The 24,523-nt window shown below is 41.0% G+C and overlaps 1 protein-coding gene across 1 annotated transcript in view; it reads left to right on the top strand.

The window, feature by feature from the left end:
- The first annotated feature begins 7,744 nt into the window (after positions 1 to 7,744).
- LOC149473423 (uncharacterized) overlaps positions 7,745 to 24,523 on the top strand; it is a 93,475-nt gene continuing 76,696 nt past the window's right edge. The window contains exon 1 of the mRNA XM_089678584.1: positions 7,745 to 7,838. Within this exon, the coding sequence (XP_089534710.1) occupies positions 7,745 to 7,838 (94 nt within the window). The remainder of the gene's footprint in view (positions 7,839 to 24,523) is intronic.

The raw sequence follows: 24,523 nt of genomic DNA, 5'->3' as shown, positions 1-24,523 counted from the left end.
TCACTAGGCCCCTTTGAGGATCCAGCAACTTCCTCTAGCAGCGTCTTCATTCCTGGCTCTCAATCCTGGGCAACTTTTCCTTGGGATTGCAGGAAGCACTCATAACATCATAAAGTTAATAATTACTCAGCAAACTGAATAATTTTTGGCAAATATTTTGACTACAGCACTTTTATTGGTTTACCTGAAAAGTGTATTACTGACCAACTTAATAAGCGTAAATATTAGCTTAAACCAATTGCTCAGTCACTAAAACTAAGGCAATACCACCTAAACCATGGATAAAATACCAGTCCGCCCTTTTGATTAAAAAAAAGTGACAAACCACATAAATGTGCCAGCAAGAAGGGAGGTGGGGAGGGTAGCTGGATGAGGCTGTGATCCAGTTGAAAGACTCTGAGGCACACACCAATCCTTTCTATAGGGAATCCAGGAGAGAGGAGAATGTTCTAGAAAAGGCACGAGCAGACAGCTTTTCCCACCCAAACCTCGTGCCAGGTCTCCCGAGAGGATTCATAAAGGGTCGTACACATAAAATAACAGAGGGGTAGAAGAAAGACAGTGGCCTCTGCAATCCCATGGATATGGGCTCTTATATCGATGTACCTCTTAATATTCTTCTAGGCAGGGTAACTTTTGGCCCAACTCCCAGCCTCCATTATGTTGGGGCACATACAGGCTACAGGGCAAACAAGTCAGACAACTCAATGGCAAACCTCCATAGATCAAAGCTCCAGCCCCAAATATCTCTCCCAGCATGCACCATTGGCAATAAACCACCTAGATGTTATTCTGAGGGAGCATGGTTATTCATAAGAGCCCAGGGTGGGTTTCCTCATGCCTGTCTGCCTCAGTCTATCCATTACAGGTGCCTCTACAATGGGGGCTTTCAAAATTTGTAGCATTAGGAACTGCAGAATATCGGCGTGCAGTGAAGAGGCTCTGCAGCTTACGCATGTGTTTGCAAATGTGTGCTAACTAAACACCTGTTTTTAACGCATACTGTTAGACAGGCTCATTTGGTTTGCAAGCTGGTTGGCAAGTTGAGCTAGGAATTTTCCTCTTTTATTGTTTGACATGGTGGTTATTCATAACCCAACAACTGTAGCCTCTAACTCGAATGAAAAACAGTAACCATGACACCTACTCACAGAAGGCAGAAAACAAATAGCAATGCTAAGTTTAGAGGAAGACCAAATCAGTATAGCCTAAAAATCAGTCACTCCTGCTTAGGGCAGGTTGACTACGCCTAAAACACACAACTACAAGCTACAGGGCCATTAAGTGAAATTGGAGTAGAGACAAATGGTAACAATTTTCAATAAGCTAGCAGGAAAGTAGATAAAAAAAAGTATACAGCTGGAAACTGAAGGGGTGTAAGTTATGTTTGAATCCCATCACTTTGTTGCACAGTAGAATATTTACTGTATAACTCTGCAGTTCTGCCTTGCCTATTCATACAATTGATAACATGCTATGGATATGGGCACATACAACAAAAGAGCTAGATTTCAGTAACTACATCCCTTAATAAGAATCTTTAACTAGAAAAACTAGACTTGTTCCATGCTTTCTGGGCATGCCCCAAGATTAAACTTTTTTGGCATTCAGTAGTAAGCTATGCCACCACACATCTAGTAAACTACTTACCTCTGACTCCTGAATGGGCACTTTTTGACCTCATTAATAACCAAACCATCAAAAATTCAAGAGGCTGTAAACAACTTCTTATTGTTGCGTCTCTTGTAGCACGGAGAGCCATCCTTCATAAATTGATCTACTCGTTATCCCCACCGCTTCTTTTTCCATTGCCAAACTATCATTTGTTTTCTGCATGGAATTGGTGGAGGCCTTCTTATGCAAGGAATCACAGGTCCAAAAAGCCTTCAAGGTTTGAGAATAATTTATCCATTCATTCAAACTTTGCTCTTTGAAACTCAACAATATGTAGTAAAATATTTCCAATACACCCAGCAGTACCAAACTAGTCACTAATCAATGCCCCTCCCATTGAAGTCTTACCCTCCACTTAAATTAAAATCTGCTTACTAATCTAATGACCAAGACCTTCCCCCTTTCCCTCTAACCAATTGTTTTTAGACTGATGACATCCCTCCAGGTTTGTATCCACTTGCAGACCATCGATGTACCTGTACGTCACTGGACTTTGAATGGTTAAACGGGGATGATGCCTGCAGCTATCATCCTAGTATTGTTTTTTTTCAGCCAGTGGTCGACTTTCATGTAGAAGCAATCCTGGTGGTTAATTAGCTACTGCATTGCTTTTACAAGCAGCTGAAGGGGACATTTCCCACCTCCTGCGGGTCTCTTGGGCTCTCCTGTTCCACTGGGGAACCTGACAGTGCAACCAGCAGTTCTGCCAGCTAACCATAGAGCTGATTGGAGACTGGAATGGCTCCAGTCATCTTTATGGTCTAAGAAACCAGAAGCCATGAGCATTTCATCACTTTCGGTTTTGCGGTTATAAAAAATTCCTTAGTGGTTTAAAAAAGCATTGGATTATACAGAATAAAAGAAGAAAAAAAAAAAAAGGGACAGGGTAAAATAATTAAGAACAACATTTTAGGTGCCCTTGATGCCCCGCCTCCCCATGCTCGCACGCAAATGATCAAACCACACATGAGGTATAAAAGTCCAATCAAGGGCAGTAATTCTAGAACCAGACCTCCTGTAGACCTAAAGGCATTTAAAGCGTCGCCCATGGATAATAAGATTTTTGTAGTTTTTCACTGTTAATTAAGATGGGCACAGTCACATACCTTGACATGCATCACCACAAGAGCAGCAGTGTATACATGTTGTGGCTGCAATGCTTTGTTTCTTGTGTGATATGGGGGGGGGGATGCTTAGCTCAGTGGTAGATACATTTTTTAAGTGAGTTCAAGCCAGTCAGGAACGGGAAAAAAAAAAAGAAGAAGGAGGAGGAGAAGAAGAAGAAGGGCATGTAGCCTACTTTTTATAAACAATAAATGAAAAGTCCTTCCAGCACAAGCTTTCCCATGCAGGGGTTTCAACCCAAAATTATACACAGTGAAAATGCCAAGCCACATGGCTCTCTAGTTAGCAGTACCTCCGCTTGTAAACAAATGCAGCGCTATAATTCCATGTAAATATTGATAAGAAAGGTATATGGTATAGTAAATACAAAAATGCGCCGTGGAACACTAAGATTCATTGATGTGAAAAAACGTCTCATTATTGACGTTTAAAGTGCAAAAGTGACATAAATAGTAAATAACCAGTAAATGATAGTTTGCAAGTCCAAAAACAAATGATTCGGTGAATTCCGTGACTCCTGTGATTTATGAATGAGTATATATTGCACTAACCAGACAGCACAATATAGTACGCATTTCAGTAAACAGACCACTTCTGGTCATCTGGAAAGCTGAGAATCAAGGGATCATCTGACAAACCACCGCAAGACAGGTAATCAGCATGTCATCGCTCTTCAGGTTCCAGGGATACACATCCATCCAGCAGGGGGATCACTCTCAATGGTAAGTGCGGAGAATAAGGAATCCACCTTAAAGGGGGGGGGGCTCGCAATAAAACGAGCCCAAGCAGAAACCTCTGATAGTGTAGTATTTTATTAATAGGATCAATGCACATCAAAGGAAAAAGCTGTACTCACATCTGGTATAAAACAGTATTAAAGATGGCCGCTGGCCTTCCTCGTGGCCTGTGTGACGTCACTAGCCGGGCACAGCACAGCCATCCATAGCAGTGTGCTTACAGTGAAGCACCAATACACTGCCCCCCAGAAAAACACTCCCAGCACACAGTTAACCCTTTGATTGCCCTCATGTTAACCTCTTCCTCTCCAGTGCCATTAGTACAGTGTCAGTGTTTTTTTTTTTAGCACTTATCACTGTGTTGGTGTCACTGGGGATGTCAGTAACACCAAGTCAGTTCCCCCCAGTGTCAGAATGCCCGCCGCAGTTGCTGATCGCCGCCATTACTAGTAAAAAAAAAGAAAAAGGAAATTCCAGTATCTATACTGCCATTTGTAAATGCTATAACTTTCAAGTAAACCGATTAATTTACGCGTATTGGGATTTTTTTTAGCAGAATATGTTTTGGCCTAAATTTATGGCAAAATTTGATTTTTTAAATTTTTTTACTGGACATATTTAATAGCAAAAAGTCAAAAATATTGTTTTTTTTCTCAAAATTGTCAGTCTTTTTTTTATAGCTCAAAAAATAAAAAAAACGCACAGGCGATCAAATACCACCAAAAGAAAGCTTAATTTGTGAGAAAAAAAGGACGTAAATTTCATTTGGGGGCAGCATTGCATGACCGCGCAATTGTCAGATAAATAACTCAGCGCCGTAATGCAAAAAATGGCCTGGTGAGGAAGGGTGTAAATCCTCAGGAGGGCAACTGGTTAAAACAGATGGTGAAGAGGCAACATACTGGGATTTACTAAAGGCAAATAGCCTTTGTACTGCAAGTGCAGTTGCTCCAGATCTAAGGGAAGCTCTGAAATAAAAAGAAGCTCTGCTGATTTCTATCATCCAATCATGTGCAAGCAAAAGTGCTGTTTTTTTTATTTTCCATGTGACCAGGGGCGGACTGACAACTCATGGGGCCCCCGGGCAATAGGGGATCATCGGGCCCCTGTGTCCTTGCCCAAACTCAAAAAAGCCTATGAAAAAGGTACCAGGGGCATCTCATAGGGCCCCCTGCTGACCCCGGGCCCTTGGGCAGTGCTCGAGTTTCCAAATGGTCAGTCCGCCCCTGCATGTGACTGGGTAGTCTTTGCAAAGTGAAGCTTTACCTCATTTACTAAGCTCTGGACAACTGCATTTGCAGTGCACAGTAAATTTGCCTTTTGTAAAATCAATCCCACTGCCTAACAAACCCCTCTGAACATTTATTTGCTGCAGACTACTTTTCAGAGGTCTCTGAATGTAGCCTTAAGCCGGCCATTCATGGGTCAAATTTGGAAAATCTTTTCTAAGAATTTTCGTTAGAATTTCGCATCATTATGCCAGGTGCACACCTATGCATTTTTTTATGCATTTTGCAGGAAAGCAGTGCATGCCATTTATCATGATTTCCTATTGATCACATCTATGCATTTTTTGTGGGCTTAAAAAAAAACCCCACCAAAAACGCATGTGCAAAAATGCAAAACACACCGCAAAAAGCACTGCCAAAATGGATCATCGCAAACTGAATACGTTTGAACCTAGCCTTTGTGGGCCACAGCAACAACTGATTTTCGATCAACCATCGAATTTGAGTGATCGCTCATGCTGGAAATGTTTGGAAAAATCAACTAAATTTCTACTCAATGATGGAAGAATCATGTGAGAAATGTAATCGAATAAAGAAATAAGCATGAGCTATGACCTGGAAAGAAAAGAAAATTCTTGGCCATGAAAATTCTTTTCTGTAGCAACATGAGGTGAAATTGAAGGCTTGGTTGATCAAATTTCAAAATCAATGGTGGCATCATCAGATTACAAAACGCACAAAATTTCCCATTTTCTAAGAAAATTTGTTCAAAAATTAACCCATGTATGGCCTGTATTAGGCCTCTCACGCAGGCATTGAAAATAGGTGATAGGGCCGCATTTTTACTACTTTCCAACCCCCATCAATGTTACTCAAAAAATAGGGAGCGTATGGAGGTGTACTGTGCTGTTAGTGTTGCCTCTGCAAAGGCACTGAAGTGTTTGTGTTGCCCTAAGGTGAGTAAAAAAAATGCTGCCTGCAGAGTTCAGCATGTGTGGGTGCTTTGCCTCCAATCGCTTTTATTGAAATGTGCAACAAGCACACGCTGTAAATGCACCTATTTAATTTACCGCACATTTAAAAAGTGTGGTTTCAAAAGAAAAAAAAAGCACTTTAACCGCTTCCGTGCCACCACATAGCAGAAATACTGCTACAGGGCGACACGGCTGTGCAAAATCACGTATATCTATACATGATTTTGCATTTCCGGGTAGGGGGCATGCGCGCCCTACCCATGCCACCATTCACGGCCTCGGCTGTCAATCACCAGGTCCCAGCCGGTGATACCCTGCCGGCACCTGGCGATCACCGACGGGGCAGGGACCTGTATGTAAAAAATACAGATCTCTCCCCTGCTTTGTTTTGCTATGCATAGCAAAGCAATACAAAGCAGTATGCTTACAGTGTAAAGCACACACAGCCCACATAGTAAAATTGCACACAGTTAACTCTTTGATTGCCCCACATGTTAACTCCTTCCTGCCCAGTGCCATTAGTAGTATCAGTGCTTTTTATTAGCACTGATCACTGTATCGGTGTCACTGGGGATGTCAGTGACAGTTAGTTCCCCCCCAGTGTCAGAATGCCGCTATAAGTCGCTGATCACAGCCATTACTAGTAAAAAAAAAAAAAGAAAAAAAAAAAAAAAAGGGAAGAAGATGATTCCAGTATATATACTGCCATTTATAAACACTAGGACGTTTTTCACGTAAACCAATTAATTTACACGTATTGGATTTTTTTCTTTTTAGCAAAGACATGTAGCAGAAAACATTTTGGCCTACATTTGATTTTTTTACTAGACATGTTTAAATAGCAAAAAGTAAAAAATATGTTTCTTTCTCAAAATTGTCGATCTTTTTTTGTTTATAGTGCAAAAAATGAAAAAAACGAACAGGTGATCAAATACCACCAAAAGAAAGCTCAATTTGTGGATAAAAAAAAAGGACATAAGGTAATATGGGTGCAGTGTTGCATGACCGCACAATTGTCAGTTAGAGTAATGCAGCGTTGTATTGCAAAAATGGCCTGGTCAGGAAGGGGGATAAATCTTCTGGAGGGCAAGTGGTTAACCTTACAGAAAAATAAACATCCCACAGGGCATTTAGCGAGTGCCGCCTGATGCAACCTAAATGCCTGTTTTATATATCCAAAAACGCTCACCAAAGCTAGAAGTGTGTTAATGAGCATTAACGGATGCTGTAGAATTCCGTTGCTGTGTGAAAGAGCTTAGCTCTGGTTCAGATATGTGCAGGGGCGGACTGACCATTTGGAAATTCGGGCACTGCCCGAGGTCAGTACGGGGCCACATGAGATGCCGCTGGTACCTTTTTCATAGGCTTTTTTGAGTTTGGGCAAGGACACAGGGGCCCCATGCGTTGTCAGTCCGCCCCTGCATATGTGCATTCCTGTGGTCTGCATTTTGTGTGGGCACACAGAGAAGATGTCCCTACAATTCTTGTGAAAACGCAGCCTGCACGGGAACCTCGGTTCCCAGTATGGTTGTAATTTCCAGTGCTGGCGGAGTGCCATTAGAATTAATGGCACCCACCCGGGGGTGCGCATTCTTCTGTGCAGGTGGTGCGGCTGCACAGATTTTTGTGCGGATCCGCAGTGGCACCAACTGCACAGATATGAACCTAGCCTTAAAGAGCATTTAGCATGCTTTCAGCAGCTTACTTTTGGAACCTAGAAAGGTAACATGTCACTAGAGAAACATGGAGGCTTGTAGTACTTACTGAAGCTGCACAAAAGCTTGCTGTACACACAGCTCTTCAGAGTAGCATTTCCTATATGAAGCACATGGGTATTTAGATTTAGCCTAACTTTGTATCTCAGTTAGAATCTTGATTAGATCTTCGAGCACTTTACTTTAGAAGACACACCCCAATCAATTCCATCCTTATAGCTGGCTGATGGGTGTTCTGATTCCAGTGCAAAGCTGTAGGGAGTAGGTTTAGTAAGATAATAAAATCTGCAATGACAAATTCTGATAATTGTTCTGCTTTGGCCAGTGATGTTAATGCAAATACAATATTAAAAGACGTTGATGAAACATCTCCGGAGTATTCAGGTAAATATGAAAAAAAATTATAATTAATGATAGCTGAGCAGTGATCATACCGTTCTGTTTACTGTAAACAATATTAAAATATAAGCTGCAAACATGAAATAAGGAATTTTTATTGCTTCATGTGAGCTGAACATCAGGGAATTAAAGGAGGTTCTTTTACCCACTAAGGTACATTTTCTGTTTGAAGTTCAAAGCAAAGCTGGCCATTGAAGTCCATGGTTAAGCTGCTGGCAGAATGTGCACAGAGGAAGCAATCAGCTGCCTATTAGATTTTACACCAGACATTTATTCATACCTATAATATATTTGAATGACCACATAAAGTAAGTATCCTTTAGAATCATCTATGTATTCTAAGCACACAGATGTTCAGTTATTCCTTTCCAGGTTTCACTGAAGAACAAATCCAGTAATGTGCAAAAATCATTAAATCTAGAACTTGGGCAGTTCTGAAATGTGGCTATCCTCCTAGAGATGTTACTGCAAATGTTCCTCTTACCTGTGTGAAGTTTTACTCAAGTAATGCTTTGTGAATAGCTCATTTATTTTCCAAATCAAAGTGTACAATAATTTGATTTTGAGAGATTTTCTAACACACTGGCTGTTGCTATGTCTGCACTTTTGTTCTGTGTCTATCACATTGTTGGCATTGAATTATGGTTTTCAACATTTAAAGTCAGATTATTGCCTAACATACCACCTGGAATTTAAAACTCTCAAATATAACTGAACTATTGAAAGAAAACTATTGTCTCCTATTACAAATAATCTAACATTTAGCAATTTTAGGAATAAACTGGATGAAATGCTTATCATTAGGATTTTTTGCAAAAATCCTAAACAAAAAGATGTAGTATGTTCACAATACCCAGACTTTGATTTGTTGGCAAATGAAATCATTTCAATAAGTATAATCAATTCTTGGAACAGACCAAACAGGGCCCTAGGTGGGTTAACATCTTAGGCCCATTTCACACCCTGTTCCCATACAGTGGGGAAAATGTTTTGATCCCCTGCAGATTTTGTCCACTTATAAAGAAAGGGTCTATAATTTTTATCATAGGTGTATTTTAAATGGTAGAGACAGAATATCAACCCCAAAACACATGGTGCATATGTTAAAAATTGAGTTGCAGTTCAGTGAGTAAAATAAGTATTTGATCCCCAAGCAAAACATGACTTTGTACTTGTTGGAGAAACCCTTGTTGGCAAACACAGAGGTAAGCTATTTTTTGTAGCTGGTTGTCCGGTTTGCACACATCACAGGAGGGATTTTGGTCCACTCTTCTTTACAGATTTTTTTAAGGTTTCTTGGCTGTCGCTTGGCAACTCGAAGTTTCAGCTCCCTCCATATATGTTCTATAGGATTAAGGTCTGGAGACTGGCTAGTCCGCTCCATGACTTTAATGTACTTCTTCTTGAGCCACTCCTTTGTTGCCTTGGTGGTATGTTTTTTGGGTTGTTGTCATGCTGGAAGACCCATCTACGACCCATCTTCAGTGTTCTGGCTGAGGGAAGAAAGTTCTCATCCAAGAACTGTCCATTGGTCCCTCAATGCTTCAAAGTTTGCATGTACCTTTAGCAGAGAAACAGCCCCAAAGCTTAATGTTTCCACCTCCATGCTTGACTGTAGGGATGGTGTTCTTGGAGTCTGAGTCAGCATTTTTTTTTTTTTTTTTTCATCCAAACCCTGAGTCAAGTTAATGCCAAAGAGCTCCATTTTGGTCTCATCTGACCACAGCACTTTCTCCGAATCCTTCTCTGAATCATTTAGATATTCATTGGAAAACTTCAGACAAGCCTGTACATGTGCCTTCTTGAGGAGGGGGACCTTGCGGGTGCTGCAGGATTATAATCCATGGCGGCGTATTGTGTTACCAATGATTTGTTTGGAGATTGTGAGTCCAACTGCCTGGAGATCATTCACAAGGTCCTCCCATGTAGTTCTGGGCTGATCCCTCACTTTTCTCATGATCATCCTTACCCCATGAGGTGAAATCTTGCATGGAGCTCTAGACTAATGGAAATTGTTATTTTGCATTTCTCCTATTTGCGAATAATTGCTCCAACAGTTGTCTCCTTCTCACCAAGCTTCATAATGATGGTCTTGTAGCCCGTTCTAGCCTTGTGCAGGTCTACAATCTTGTCCCTGATGCCCTTTTGACAGCTCTTTGGTCTTGCCCATGGTGGTGCCCAAGAAAGAGATTCTATGGACAAGTGTCTTATACACATAAGGAGTTGTAGTTAGGAGCACCTTCTTAACTGGTTGCCGACCAGCCACAGTGTTTTTACTGAGGCAGGGCGGCACCGCTGCGCAGAACACCGTTTTTAAATGTTGGTCTGCAAAACAGGTAGGGGGCGTGCATGAGGCGCGTGCCCGCCCTACACGTCCCGCCGATCGCGGCAGCGGGTGTTAATCACTGGGTCCCAGCAGGTCATTACCTGCAAGGTCCCAGCGATTACCGGCAATCACTGACAGAGAGCACGGCTGCAGTGTTTACACTGCAAGTCTGCTATCTGTCAGTTCCGAGCACACATTCTGATCCTGAGAGAAGAGTTTATCTCTCCAGATCTGGGTCCCGTGAAGTACACCCCCCCCCCCAGTAAAACACTCCCCTCACACAGTTAACCCTTTCATTACCTAAAAAAGTTAACCCCTTCCTCCCCAGTGCCATTAGTACAGTGTCAGTGTTTTTTTTTTTTTGCTGGGGATGTCAGTGACCCCAAGTCACCACTCCCCCCCCAGTGTGAGAATGTCCGCCGCAGACCCACCATAATTCGCTGATCGCCACCATTATCAGTATAAAAAAATGTAAAAATCCAGTATCTATACCGCCATTTGTAAATGCTATAACTTTCACGTAAACCAATTAATTTACACGTATCTGGATTTTTTTTTTTTAGCAAAAACATGTCGCAGAATACATTTTGGCCAAAATTTATGACAATTAGATTTTTACATTTTTTTTTTTTACTGGACATGTTTTATAGCAAAAAGTCCAAAATATTTTTTTTTCTCTAAATTGTCAACTTTTTGTAGCATAAAAAACGCACAGGCAATCAAATACCACCGAAAGACAGCTCAATTTGTGGGGAAAAAAGGCCGTAAATTTAATTTGGGTACAGTGTTGCATGACCGCGCAATTGTCAGTTAAAGTAACGCAGCGACGTAACACAAACCGCTTCTGTAACTGCTTCCTGACCGCTCTAAAGCATAAATACTGCTACAGGGCGGCATGGGTGCACAAAATCATATATATATATATATATATATATATATATATATATATATATATAATATTACACGTGATTCGTGCTCCCGTGGCTTTCACGCCCCTCCCAGATAGCGTCAGATTGCCCGTCAGTACACCAGTCATCACATTTAACCCCTTGATTGCCAGGAACATGTCCATGTACAATAAACCTCCATTGCTAGTATACTGGTACATCGCTGGACTTTGGTTATACCAGGATGATGCCTACAGCTGCAGGCATCATCCTGGTATCGTTTTTTTTAGCCAGCGATCCGCTTTCATGTAAAAACAATCCTAGTGGCTAATTAGCTTCAGGTTTGCTTTTACAAGCAGCAGGAGATGATGCCCCCCCTCCCCCGCTGCCTTCAAATCCCTTCTCAGGCAGTCCCGTGCCATTGGGGAAACCTCAGAATTCAACCGGTGTTTCTGCCAGCTGACCATAGAGCTGATTGGAGACCAGAATGGTGCCAATCATCTCTATAGTCTAAGAAATCGGAAGCTACAAGCATTTCATCACTTCAGTTTTGCAGGATATAAACAGCGCCATTTGTAAATTGGGAAAGTATCTGATCACACTGATCTTGGTTTGATTAGATAATGTAAGGGCAGAGGAGATATCTAGAGTCTGATAGACCCCAAATTTCTCAAAAAAGAATATATGACAATGCCCATTGAAGGTATAGGGGATATTTGCATTCCCTGTGATAGATTAAAAGTGATTAAAAAAAAACATGAAAGGGGCAGTGTAAAAATAATAAAAAAAATCAAAATGTTCCCATGAAAAAAAATCTGTATTTTTTGCTAGGAAATTACTTTGAACCCCCAAACATTATATTATTTTTAAAGCAGACACCCTAGTGAATAAAATGGTGGGTGCTGCAATTTTTTATGTCACATAGTACTCATGCAGTGATTTTTCAAATGCAGATTTTTTTGCACGAAATACACTTTTTTTTTTTTTGTACTTTTAATGCACAAAAACACAATATATTGGCCAATTATTTAGTAAAACAGCGGTTGCACCATGCATGGGAGGTATCGCCTTGAACGTAAGATCAAGGGCAGTAAAACACTAGACCTCCTCTGTAAATCTAAAATGGTAGCTTGTAAAGGCTCTTAAAACTTGCCTATGGATATTAAAAACGTATGCAGTTTGTCGCCATTGCACGGAGTATGCGCAGTTTTAAAGCATGTCATGTTTGGTATCTATTTACTCGGCCTACCATCATCTTTTATATTTTACCAAATAGGCAAATATATTGTGTTTTGTGCATTTAAAAGTAAAAAATTGTTTGTTTGTTTTTTTTTTTTTTTTTTTTTTTTTTTAAATTGTGCTTGAAAAATTGCTGCACGAGTACTATGCAATATAAAAAATTGCAGCACCCACCATTTTATTCATTAGGGTGTTTGCTTTAAAAAATGTGTTTTGGGAGTTTAAATTAATTTCCTAACAAACAATACTGTTTTTTTTGTTTTTTTTTCCATGTGAACAAAGTGTCAGAAAAGGCTTGATCTTCATGTGGTTAGGAGTGATGTGTGGCATACACTTCTAATGCTGTGTGTAAAATGCCCCCACCACCCAAAACAACCCCTTTTTGGAAAGTAGACACCCCAAACTATTTGCTGAGAGGCATGGTAAATCAATAGAAGAGTTTATTTTTTTACTACACGTTTTTGGAAAATTACAAAAAAAAACATTGCCACTTAAATTATTTATTGCTCAAACATGCCATGGGTATATGTGGAATTACTCCCCAAAATACATTCTGCTACTTCTCCCGAGTATGGGGGTACCACATGTGAGAGATGTTTTGGCAGTCTAGCCAAGTACAGGACCCCAAAATCCAATAAGCACCTTCAGGCTTTTAAAGGGATTTATTTCCTCATTCCACTTTCTGACTACCTATCAGTTTCGGAGGCCCTGAAATGTCAGGATAGCACCAGCCCCCTCAAATGACCCTTTTTGGAAAGTAGAGGCCACAAGGAATTTGATAAGAAGCATGGTGAGTATTTTGCAGATCTCGTTTGTTGCCACAAGTTTTTGGAAAGTGAAGAAGAAATACAAACATTTTTTTTCTTTTCTACAAAATACTCACCATGCCTCTTTTTTTAAATTGCTTGGGGTGTCTACTTTCCAAAAAGGTGTCATTTGGGGGGTTTGGTGCTATCCTGGCATTTCAGGGTCTTCGAAACTGTGAAGGTAGTGAGGAAGTGAAATGAGGAAGTTGCGCACCTTCAGGCTTTCAAAGTGGTCATTGGATTTCAGGCTCCTGTATGTGGCTAGGCTCCCAAAAAGCCTCACATGTGGTATCCCCATACTCGGTAGAAGCAGCAGAATGTATTTTGGGGTGTAATTCCACATATACCCATGGCTTGTGCGAGAAATATATCATTTTAAATTACAACTTTGTGTAAAAAAAAAAAAAAAACTTGGCTGAACAAAAAAAAACTTAGTGTATCGGGCATTAGAAAAACCAGGCAGTGAAAAGGATACTAGCCAGTGAGCTGTATGTGGTTGCTCTTCTCCTTTCCTAAAAAATTATTCTATTCTAGTATGAAGGTAGGGGAAAGGTTAAGCTGAGTGGTACAAGAAGGGTGCAGAGCTGAGAAGCGGGCTTATGGGGTGAAGAGTAGTGGATGAAGGGTGTAGGGGTGAGCAGTGGACAAGCATGAGTTGAGATGCAGAGGTGAGCAATAGATGGTGGCTTATGGGGGAAAAGGTTTTAATATGGAGGGGATTTTTATTTGGTGGGGAGGATTTTATCCTGAACACCAAGACTATTTGCTGTGTTAAGTACTCTTGTTCTCTGTATTCTGGGAGTGCAGTAGTTTGATGTTTGCAGCTTACAGCACAGATTGCAGAGTGTAATAGTCAGGAGTATGCAATGTATGGCAGAGTGCAGTGGTCAGGGGTGCACAATATGCAGCACAACATACTCTTTATGCTGAGCAATATGTTACATATTTCTTACTTTACATATTTATGGTCACTGCATTCTGTACTCTGAATTGCACATTACCTACTCTTAAGGGCTGCATTCTGCACCATTGGGTGTATGATACTGTGATGTATCAGCATTACCCTGAACAACTGTTTTTCAGTTCACTTAACAACAGTCTTGGCACCAGCAAACTAAGAGTGACAGTCACTGGGGAAGGTTACTCTGCAGCAGGGGCGGACTGACCATTTGTAAACTCGTGCACAGCCCGAGGGCCTGGGGTCAGTAGGGGGCCCCATGAGATGCCCCTGGTACATTTTTCATAGGCTTTTTTGAGTTTGGGCAAGGACACAGGGGCCCCATGAGTTGTCAGTATGCCCCTGCTCTGCAGGTAAATTTTCACACATGCAAGCTGTAGCTGATACCATGTATTTTAATGGAAACATGCACCATTCAAAGTACCTGCTGTTGCAGCTTTAAAAGAAGCCTGTCTGTATCACAGACGGGAAGGTAACATAGTTTACAATATAGTAGCAAAGAGGCAATGAAAGGAATTTTTATTTACTTGTAAATTCCATATTTGGGAGTATAGTACAGGACACAGGCTGGATATTCAAAGACCCTAGGGTTATAGACAGTGACTGGACACTGCCAAATCTTTTGGGCATGCCTTGGGCCTCCATATTATATATACATATTTTTTTTTCTTTAGGAATACAGGAACAGAGGGGAGGGTGACCTGTGTCCTGTACTGTACTTCAAGATGCAATATTTACAGGCAAGTCAAAATTCTTTTTATTTTAATCATACAGTATAGGACACAGACTTGATAGTCCTAAACCCTGGGACATCGCCAAACAAAGAATCAGAAGGGTGGGCAACAACAAGGAAAATAGAAGAATGCCAACGGACCCTACAAAACAAAGGGGTAAAAGACCCAAGCCAGAGTACCGCTGACACAACCTTTCAGCTGAAAGATGCATTTGCAGAGGACAGAACATCAACCTCCTAGAAACTGTGTGAACCGAAGACAGGTGTTGGCCTTACAAAGCTGAGCAACAGATGCCTCTTAGAGAAATGCCCAAGAAATCGCCACTAAGCTGGTGGAGTGAACACGTAAGGGTAGTTGTACCAAAGCCATTAGTATAGATTCTTACAATTAACTGTCTTATCCGCCTGCCAATATTGGACTTGGAGGCAGGGTGTCCTTTTCAAGACCCTGTTGGCAGAAAAAAAAGAGAATTTGTTTATTTTATAGAGGCTGTGGTTGTCAGATTTACTCTGACAGCCCTGACTACATCCAAATAATGGAGAGCAATTTCTGTGGGATGCCTGGGAGCAGGGCACATTGAAGGTAGGACCGAATGTCTTCATTAGGTGAAAGACTGATACTTGGTGTGAAAGGAGGGTGTGGACTTAAGGCAACTTTGCCCCTGGAAAGAGTTAGGAAATGATCCTTACAAGAGAGGCTGCTAACTCTGAGACATATCTGACAGATGTTATAGCCACCAAGAAATCAACTTTGCAGGAGATATTGCCCAATGGGACTATTGGGTTTAAAGGTTTCTTCAGGGCAGAAAGGTCCAGACTGAGATCCCAAGGAAGCACAGGGTGCTGTAATGGTGGTCTGATCCATAAACAACTTGAATACATTTTTTTTTACCAGAGAGAGAGAGAGAAACCAAAAGCTTTTGGAATAAGATGGACAAAGCTGAAACCTGTCTTTTCTGATTACTTAGAGCCAAGTTTTAATCAAAACCTGACTGCAGTAAAACTAGAATAGGAGGTATGAAGTAATCTCTGGGGTTGACTGTCTGTGTTCAAAGACAAACAAATGAAACCAGCACTCAAATCTTCATGCAGACTAGGAAATTGAGAATGCCAAACGGAGAGGTGCTGCCCTTCATAGATCGGGAAATCTGAATACTAGTGAACAAAAACAGACAAGGGCGCACTCTCATCGTGCATTACTGTGGAAGCCCACATATTTATTGAATAGACAAATGAATATATACTCACAAACCAACGAAAATAAAAGCAGAAGGAGTGGTCCGCAATAACAGCGGATGCAATGCTGTGCCCTTAATATGGATGAGCTTTATAGATGAACTGACGCGTTTCGGGAGATAAACCCCCTTCCTCAGAGCTACTGAGGAGTTTATCTCCTGAAATGCGTCAGATCATCTATAAAGCTCATCCATATTAAGGGCACAGCATTGCATCCGCTGTTATTGCGGACCACTCCTTCTACTTTTATTTTCGTTGGTTTGTGAGTATATATGCATTTGTTCAATAAATACGTGGGTTTCCACGGTAATGCACAATGAGAGTGCGCCCTTGTCTGTTTTTGTTGACTGTGTGTTCACGCCAGGCAAAAAAGGATTTTTTTCAAAGTGGCCTTTCTGGCCTGGGCTTTAACAGCCATGCTATTAAAAGCAAGTGACCTAGAAGCAGGATGGTACAGGGGGCCTTGGGACTGTATGTCTGTGTACCAGGTTTTTATACACTTCACCATTTTTGTTACCCATCTCTGTATTAGTTCTTATCAATATCTTTTGTAAGTGAGATCTCCAGAGCTGGAGACAGTGGTCTCACTAAAGATCTATATAGGGTAATCAGGACATCCCCCCCCCCCCCCTCCTAACCGCTGGTGACCGCTCTAGTGATGCATCCTAAAATTTGATTCCCTTTTCCCAATGTCTGGCCATAATGTTTGCTCATTTTACAATCATCTGAAATAAGTACCCCCAAATCCTTTTCCTCTCTAGTGGTGACCAACACTCTACCCCCAATGGTGTACTCTGTCAAAGGATTCTTTTTACTTGGGTACATTGTTACATTTAGAAACATTGAACTGCAGTTTCCACTGTTTAGATCAATTTTCCAGCAATGCCAAATCATGTTTCATGTTACTGACACTTATAGGTATATGAACCCTATTGCACACCTTTGTATCATCAGCAAAAATACATACCTTACCAAAAACTATATATATATATATATATATATATATATATATATATATATATAATAGAACAGGACCTCATACATAACCTTGGGGTATACAACTAGTGATGTGTCTCTATTCCAAATGAACCCCACTTGCATACACACTCTGGTATCTATCCTTTGGCCAACTGCATATCCACTGAACCACCTAAGGGTTAAGTCCTAGCGTGTACAACTTTTGTATTAGATCGTTATGTGGAACTGTATCAAATGCCTTGTTGAATCAAGATAGCTTATGTCCACACTGCCACCCTGGTTCGAAACATTGGTGATGTGGTAAAAAAAATAAATCCGATTTAGTTCGACATGATCTGTCCTCAGTACAGCCATGGTGCTTTGCGTCCAGCAGGTTGTTTTTTTCTAAGTGATCAATGATCCTTATTTTCAGGAGTGTTTCCATTAACTTGACTACAACTGACATTAAACTCACTGGCCTGTAATTGCATTTTTTTTCTTTGCCTTAACCTAGGTTTTAATTCTAGGCATTTCATCTGTATGTTTGTATAGGTCATTAACCTCAGTCTGACAGATGTGTAATCCTCCAAGTATTCTCCAGACTATTTACAACTGGGAATTTATGACTCCATAGGAGGTTTTCCACACATTAAGTGTGGTTTATGATACTGCTGGAGGTTTTATGATCCCCTGCCTGGCATCTACCTTTCTGTGCTTTCCTTTTAATTACAGACCATTTTTTGTCAATTGTGCTGAAAACTGGAATGTTTTCTTTTGTCAAATGTGTTAAATCCCATTAATGTCTAGCACAGGCATGAGATGTAAATCTATTTACATTGCTGACTTGCAAGTTTTGGAGGAATGAGGATGGCACTGTATTCAGCACCATGTAATGCATGTTAACATGCATGCAGCAGCACACTGTAGGGGTCTACACCTGCTCTAACAGAATCTAAGATTTGCCTCCTTGTGTAACACACTAATTACCTAAGTAGACTATGCTTTTCCACCATCTTCTTACATTGTACCTTACTCTTAAATATCCCAATAGACTCTAAACTTCATTACCTTCTACATCACTACCCTCTAGCCTGCAATACTGTAGACTGCTCTATACTCCAGCTTATGCTAAAGCTTAGTACACATGATGAGAAAATTGGACGAAAAAAAAAGCATTTTGGAGTGATGGTCTGATTGTTTGCAGTACACCGCTTTGGAGAGCCGATCACTACCGTTCAAAGGGACAAGCATGAAAATGTTTTTCGTAAGATAACAGAACACATAGTTTTTTTAGTGTAATTAGTATAGTATTTGTATGAAAAAAATTGTGTGACCAAGCTGCTCATAAATGAAAGAATACACTACTTTACATAACATCTGAAGTTGTATTCTGTTTTTGGAGAATTTTTTGTAACTTTAGTAACCTATTCCCTTTTTTTTTTTTTTTTTTTTTTTTTAACTGAGACTAGTATGTAAAAAAAACAGACAATCATTTGTCTGATATTCTTATCGTTACCCTCTGGTTTAGGAAATAAATCTCTGTATGACCTGCAATTTGATCTGGCTAGAGCTTAACCCCTTAACGCCGAGGTAACACAAATATGTGGCGTCACAAAACTGGGCTTTTTTTCTGTGGCCACATATTTGCGTACCTGACTTTTTGTTTTGGGAGCCACGCAGCATGGCACGCTCCCAGCACAAGGACCGCGGTGTCACTGAGAGCCCTGGGCCCCGTTGTAACGATCGGGACTCACAATGTCGGGCCTCTGATTGGCTGTCATAGTGATCAGTCACTGTACAGCCCTGCCCCCTTGTTTTTATCTCTCTCTAGGAATGCTATGAATGGAGGAGAGAGATGCATTGTATCTCTCTAACTCCTGGTATGGGGGGGGGGGAAGATAAATAACTAGATCAAACCTTTATCTAGGTATTTATTTTAAGTGCCAGGTTTAGTGTTTGGGTCAAGGGCAGGGTCAAATGTCAAAAGGCCAGGGTCAAAGGTCAGGATTTTTTTTTTTTTTTTAAATGGGGTTAGTGTCAATGTCAGAGTGTTTTTTAGGTAAAAAAAAAGACAAAAACAAAATGTGCACTATTGTTTCTGGGCTGTACTACAGGTACAAATAACATACACATATATGGTATCACTGCAAACGTCAAGAGCTGTAGCATTTATTTTGGGTTATTCTTTGGCAGAAGGTTATGGTAGTAACAAGAAACACAGAGCTAAATTTAAAAAAATGTTGTGGGTTTTTTTTTTACTATTTTGGGCCAGTTTTTTTTCCTTTTTGATAATAAAAAAAATCAGGAGATATCCATTACCATTTACCACCAAATGAAAGCCCAATTTTGTCCTGAAAAAAAAAAAAGGTATAATTCACCTGGATGTAAAAAGTAGTTGTGATGGTTTTACTAACACATTGTTGCAAAATTGTGCTTAGGCATTTAGATTTTTTTTATCCTTAGGCGTGAAGGGTCTTACCCTTAGACTCTTTCACACCTTTTTGAGTCTACCTATCAAATGGCATTCTTTACTAGAGACAGCTGATGCTTTGTGTACAATAAGCATAAGTCTAGCTTGAGGAAAGGTGTGTGTGTGTGGTGTTTTGTTTTTTTTTTTTTTTTTTTTGTTAGCAAAAGAATTTTATGTAATGTTTTGGTAGCTCAGTCCTATAAAAGCAGATGGCATGTAAAATCACCTTGCTAGAGACAAAATAATTATGCAGTTTTATTGTTGGCTACATTTATTTGTCTGTTTCAAAGCAAGAGTGTATCAACTGCAAAACCACATTCAATTCAATGCTGTACAAAATACCAGGACACTACAGTAATGTACACTCCACCGAAACTGCCCTACTCAAACTCACCAATGACCTACTAACCGCCAAAACCAATGGCCACTATACTATACTCCTACTACTTGACCTCTCTGCAGCTTTTGACACGGTTGACCACCCCCTCCTCCTCAAAAAACTGCACTCTCTTGGCCTCAGAGACTCCGCTCTCTCCTGGTTCTCCTCCTATCTATTGCAGCGCTTCTTCAGCGTTACCTATAACGCTGCCACCTCCACTTCACTCCCTCTCTCTGTTGGGGTCCCAAAAGGTTCTGTCCTCAGACCCCTCCTCTTCTCCATCTACACCTCCTCCCTTGGCCAATTGATAAACTCCCACGGCTTCAACTACCATCTCTATGCCGACGACATGCAAATCTATCTCCCTACCCCTCACCTCACCCCCTCAGTCTCCAATCGCATCACCAGCCTACTAAGTGACATATTGGACTGGATGTCACTCCTCTTCCTCAAACTCAACCTTTCCAAAACCAAGCTCCTAGTATTCCCCCTGCCCCCCCGACTTCTCCATCATGATCAACAACACTACAATCAGTCCCACCCCTCACGCCAAGGTACTAGGTGTTATCTTAGACTCCAATCTGTCCTTTCAGCCCCATGTCCAATCGCTGACAAACTCATGTAGACTTCACCTCCAGAACATCTCCAAGATACGACCGTTCCTACCCTCGGAAACCACTAAGCAACTCATTCACTCCATTCTATCACGCCTTGACTACTGTAACTCCCTCACTGGCCTACCTCATCACAGGCTATCCCCACTCCAGTCCATCATAAATGCTCCTGCCAGACTCATTCACCTTACTAAGCACTCTGTATCTGCCAATCCCTCCACTGTCTTCCAATTGCCCAGTGGATAAAATTCAAAACACTGACATAGGTATTTTTGGGCTCCCTGTCGCTCTGGACCACTCTCTGAAAATCCAACCCCTGCTGACACCACAGCACTCTTCTGCCCAGAGTAAATTATCCCCAGGAAGTTGACTCACACACAGATTAGAGTTAACTGATCTGATGTTTATATTGACACTTGACAGCTCGATAAAACATAAAGTGGTATATGTGTATGTAATGGCAAATTCCACTCTTAGCAACTCTACACAAAGAAAATACATACAGAAAAATCTCAATCAGTGTTAGCAGGTCTGCTATTCAGAAGTTAACCCAAAACCTTAAACCTGAGGTGTTTCTAGTCCCCAGTGAGCAAGGAAAACTATCAAATGGTGAACTAGCCAAGCTTGGGCCCTCAGGATCCGTTGGCAAGGTTTAAACCGGAGATGGTAGATAGCTCTTTAATTAGGGTAGTCAACATCCCTTTAAATGCAGTGAGGGATCTTCTGCATGCTTGTTGAGGCCCAGTTGGTGCACTAAAATGATCCAGACTTTTTAAGTGGAAAGAGATTAAGGGGACAGACCCTCAAAGGATTAATACATGCACAAGAAGGAAGGACAAGTACTATCCCTTTTAAGAGGCACTTGACTTGGGTGGTGTTCCTTTTTAATGCACTATGCATGTTTCAAATTCTAGGTAAAAAGGTGTCGAAGTTGGAGCAAGGAGCACTTGTTGGCAAAGGGCAACTCCTCTCTGGACTGCAGTAGCTAATGGCAATGATGGTAGATGTTCCTTTTAAGAGGGGAGGTCAATGGTAGCCGTGCACTGCAGTCAACTATGCTGCAAAAGTGTTTAATAGTAGCGGCTGGGAGAACTAGGCCGCAATGTGTTCACTATATGCAATGTCCGCAACTGTGTGCAAGAAAGTAGCAGATTTGAAAGGAATTTCAGTGTTCACTTGTTTGGCTGGTGTGAGGGACTTTCTCACCCAATCTGTGGCATCACGCAGGTCCCAGCGGTCTCTGACTCTTTAGATTGGGGGGCCCCAGATGTTCTCCAGTCCCACTTGCAGCGTTCCATCCGGGCACTGCACTCCATGTGGGTTACCTGCTGGCAGAATGTCTCACTGAACAGGGTGGCAAGGCTAGCAGTCAGTGGCTCCTCCTTGCCTCCTCTCCTCTGCAGCCTAGTCTGATACTCCAGCAGTCAGCACAACTGTTTCTCTCCACTTCTGCTCTCCAGTTCTCTTGCTTCCTGTCCATTCTCCCGGACTTCCCTATATAAATCCCCCCCCCCCCCCATTAGCTCCTCTGGGAAATATAGTCCTCTGATACACTGCTCCCCAGTAAAGTCTTGCATTTCAGCATACAAGGTCCATGGCTGTTCTACAGAGTGTGAGTGCCACTGAATTGCAGGACACTGCCATCTTGTGTTTCTCTTAACATCCTGTAAATTGTATTATAGGAGAGTGTTACACACTCTTATAACAAGCTTGATATTTGACCGTGTAGGGAAGGCAACAGGTGCATCTGTCTTCTTCACCTTCAATGCATGCTTGACTTGCTTTCACTTTCCTGCTACTCAGTTTGGGAGTGAAGAAATATACCACGTGTGTCTGGGACATTCGGTGATTAGTTAAGAACATGGGAGTGGGGAGAGGGTTCTTAGCCCTGTGTAAGTTCAAAGTCTCCTCTTATGGCCACATGCACACAGAACCATTTTTGAAGCTGCTCCTAGGGGCGTCGGACTTTTTTTCTCTTTTTTTTCCCTGCCTCTAAACTCCACATTAACATATGTGTCCATGCACACATAGACTTTTAGCAGCATTTACTGACAGGAGAGTTTAGTAGCAGGAAAAAAGAACCTGCCAGTGTGTCCAGGAGCAGCAGAGTTTAGCCAGAAATAACACTTGTAAGCATGTCAAAATGCTCTTAAATGTGTGTTACTGCTAGGCGTGTTTAGTGCTTTAACATTAATACATTTCAATGGCCAGAATAAGTTATTTATTCTGGCCAATGAAAAGAACTAACGCCCAAGCTTTTGACACCTATAAACGCGCCTAAACACTTGTATAAGCATTAGACACTTTCACAAGCATCAGACGTCTTTGTTTTTTTATTTCTGCAAAAATGCTGCTGGCTTCTAGGATAAAAAAAAAGACGTGTGCATAAGGACTTAAAGTGATTCTTAACATGAAAAAAAATAGCAAGCATATTAAGATTATAGTTACCTGCTCTGTGTAATGGTTTTGCACAGAGCAGCCCCAATCCTACTCTACTTAGGTCTCCATACTTGCTCTGGGGGCATTCGTGTGGGCTTGCTCCTGAGCGTTACTGTCTGCGTCCATTGACACAGGCTGCAGGACTTTGCAGTGAAATTGATTTAAAGGGGTTGTTTAAAAACAAATTGTACCACTAGTACTTTCCTGCAGTTTCGCAATCCTAGTGCTAATATCAGATATACTGTTTAGTGCAAACAGCCTGACATTTAAATTATTGTCACTTTAATTTGCCTCATTTTAAAAGCCATTTTTGAACTGTGTAATCTTGGCATAATGCTCTTCGCATGGTAGCAACCAAAGATGTTTTTCATTGCAGAACATTTTTCCTGTTTTCCCAAAGACACTAGGGAGATTTGAAGATCAATTCAAAATTAAACGGTCAACTTCACTTTCCTTTTAACTTTGCTAGAATGTAACATTTGTTGAAATGTCTAGACACTGTCGTCTAATCAAATAATGTGTGTACTTCAATAGTTTGTCTAATCTGCAGTGTCTAGTGGCTTGCACAAATTCCTGCATTGCTTTTTCTACATATCCGTCTGAAGCTGACAGTTTGGCTTGGATTTTAGGTTAAAATACGGCCACTGCGCAGACTGTTTTAGTATTCATATCACATTTAAAATCTTCTCAGCTTCACTATTTTGGATTAATATTATAATCCATATCTTCTTCAACGGGCAATCTAGCCAGTTGGTGTTAAATCACATTCCTGGTATTTGTGGATTTGCATTCATCGCTGCTTTTGCCTGCTGCAGTCTTCATGTCAGAATAGTTATAGAGGTCAGAGGAACATATAAGCTAAAATGTAACGTGCATAAATTGAGACCCTTTAAAGCTGCTAGGCTTAATGTATCCCCGAGATAAATACATGCTTGGTTCAGATGATAGGCAGATTTTTTTACATATCAGTATTTTGCAGATAACTCGGAAGAAATGAAAATATTTGTGAATTAGGTTTTCTTTTTCTTAAAGTGGTTAGAGAAGATAAATGCTCGTGCCACTAGACCAAAGATTCTAATTTGAAGCAGAACTCCAGGAAAAAACTGCTTTACATGTGTTTGTTGCTGATTTCCTACCTTCAGTGAATGTCATCCATCTACTGGTTCACTCAGTAGTTGCTCTGAAATAGCCTATTCATTTTCAAATCAAACCATTAATTCTCTTTGGCTTCCTCTTTGTAAGATCGGTGACTGCTATGTCTCCTATTCCCCCAGCCACTGGTATTGGCACATTCCTTCTGTAGTTCTGTCTCCACACAGCAGTGATGTATTTCAGCCCCACTTGCAGTGGAGGGTGGACCGGGACTCTCAGACCCATTCAAGATGTACAGGTCTAGTGTACCTGCCCACATTTGATATAATTCCTTGTGGTAATGGGAACTATATTTTTCTTTTTACAACAGAGATAGAGGAGAGGATATGATGTAATCTCTGCTGTTACACATCCTCCTTGGCAGAGCAGATGCTGTTATCTTTTGAATTACAGATATGAGGTCATGAAAATTCAATTAGACTTTTCTCCTAAATCGTAAGGATTTTCAACATTTTATTAACTGTTAAGTGCTTT

This window comes from Staurois parvus, unplaced genomic scaffold (assembly GCF_062004578.1).
Source record: "Staurois parvus isolate SC_StPar_1 unplaced genomic scaffold, SC_StPar_1.0 ptg000015l, whole genome shotgun sequence".
In the NCBI taxonomy this organism is placed as follows: Eukaryota; Metazoa; Chordata; class Amphibia; order Anura; family Ranidae; genus Staurois; species Staurois parvus.
Note: the sequence above shows the minus strand (reverse complement) of the source record. Positions and strands in the feature narration are given on the sequence as shown.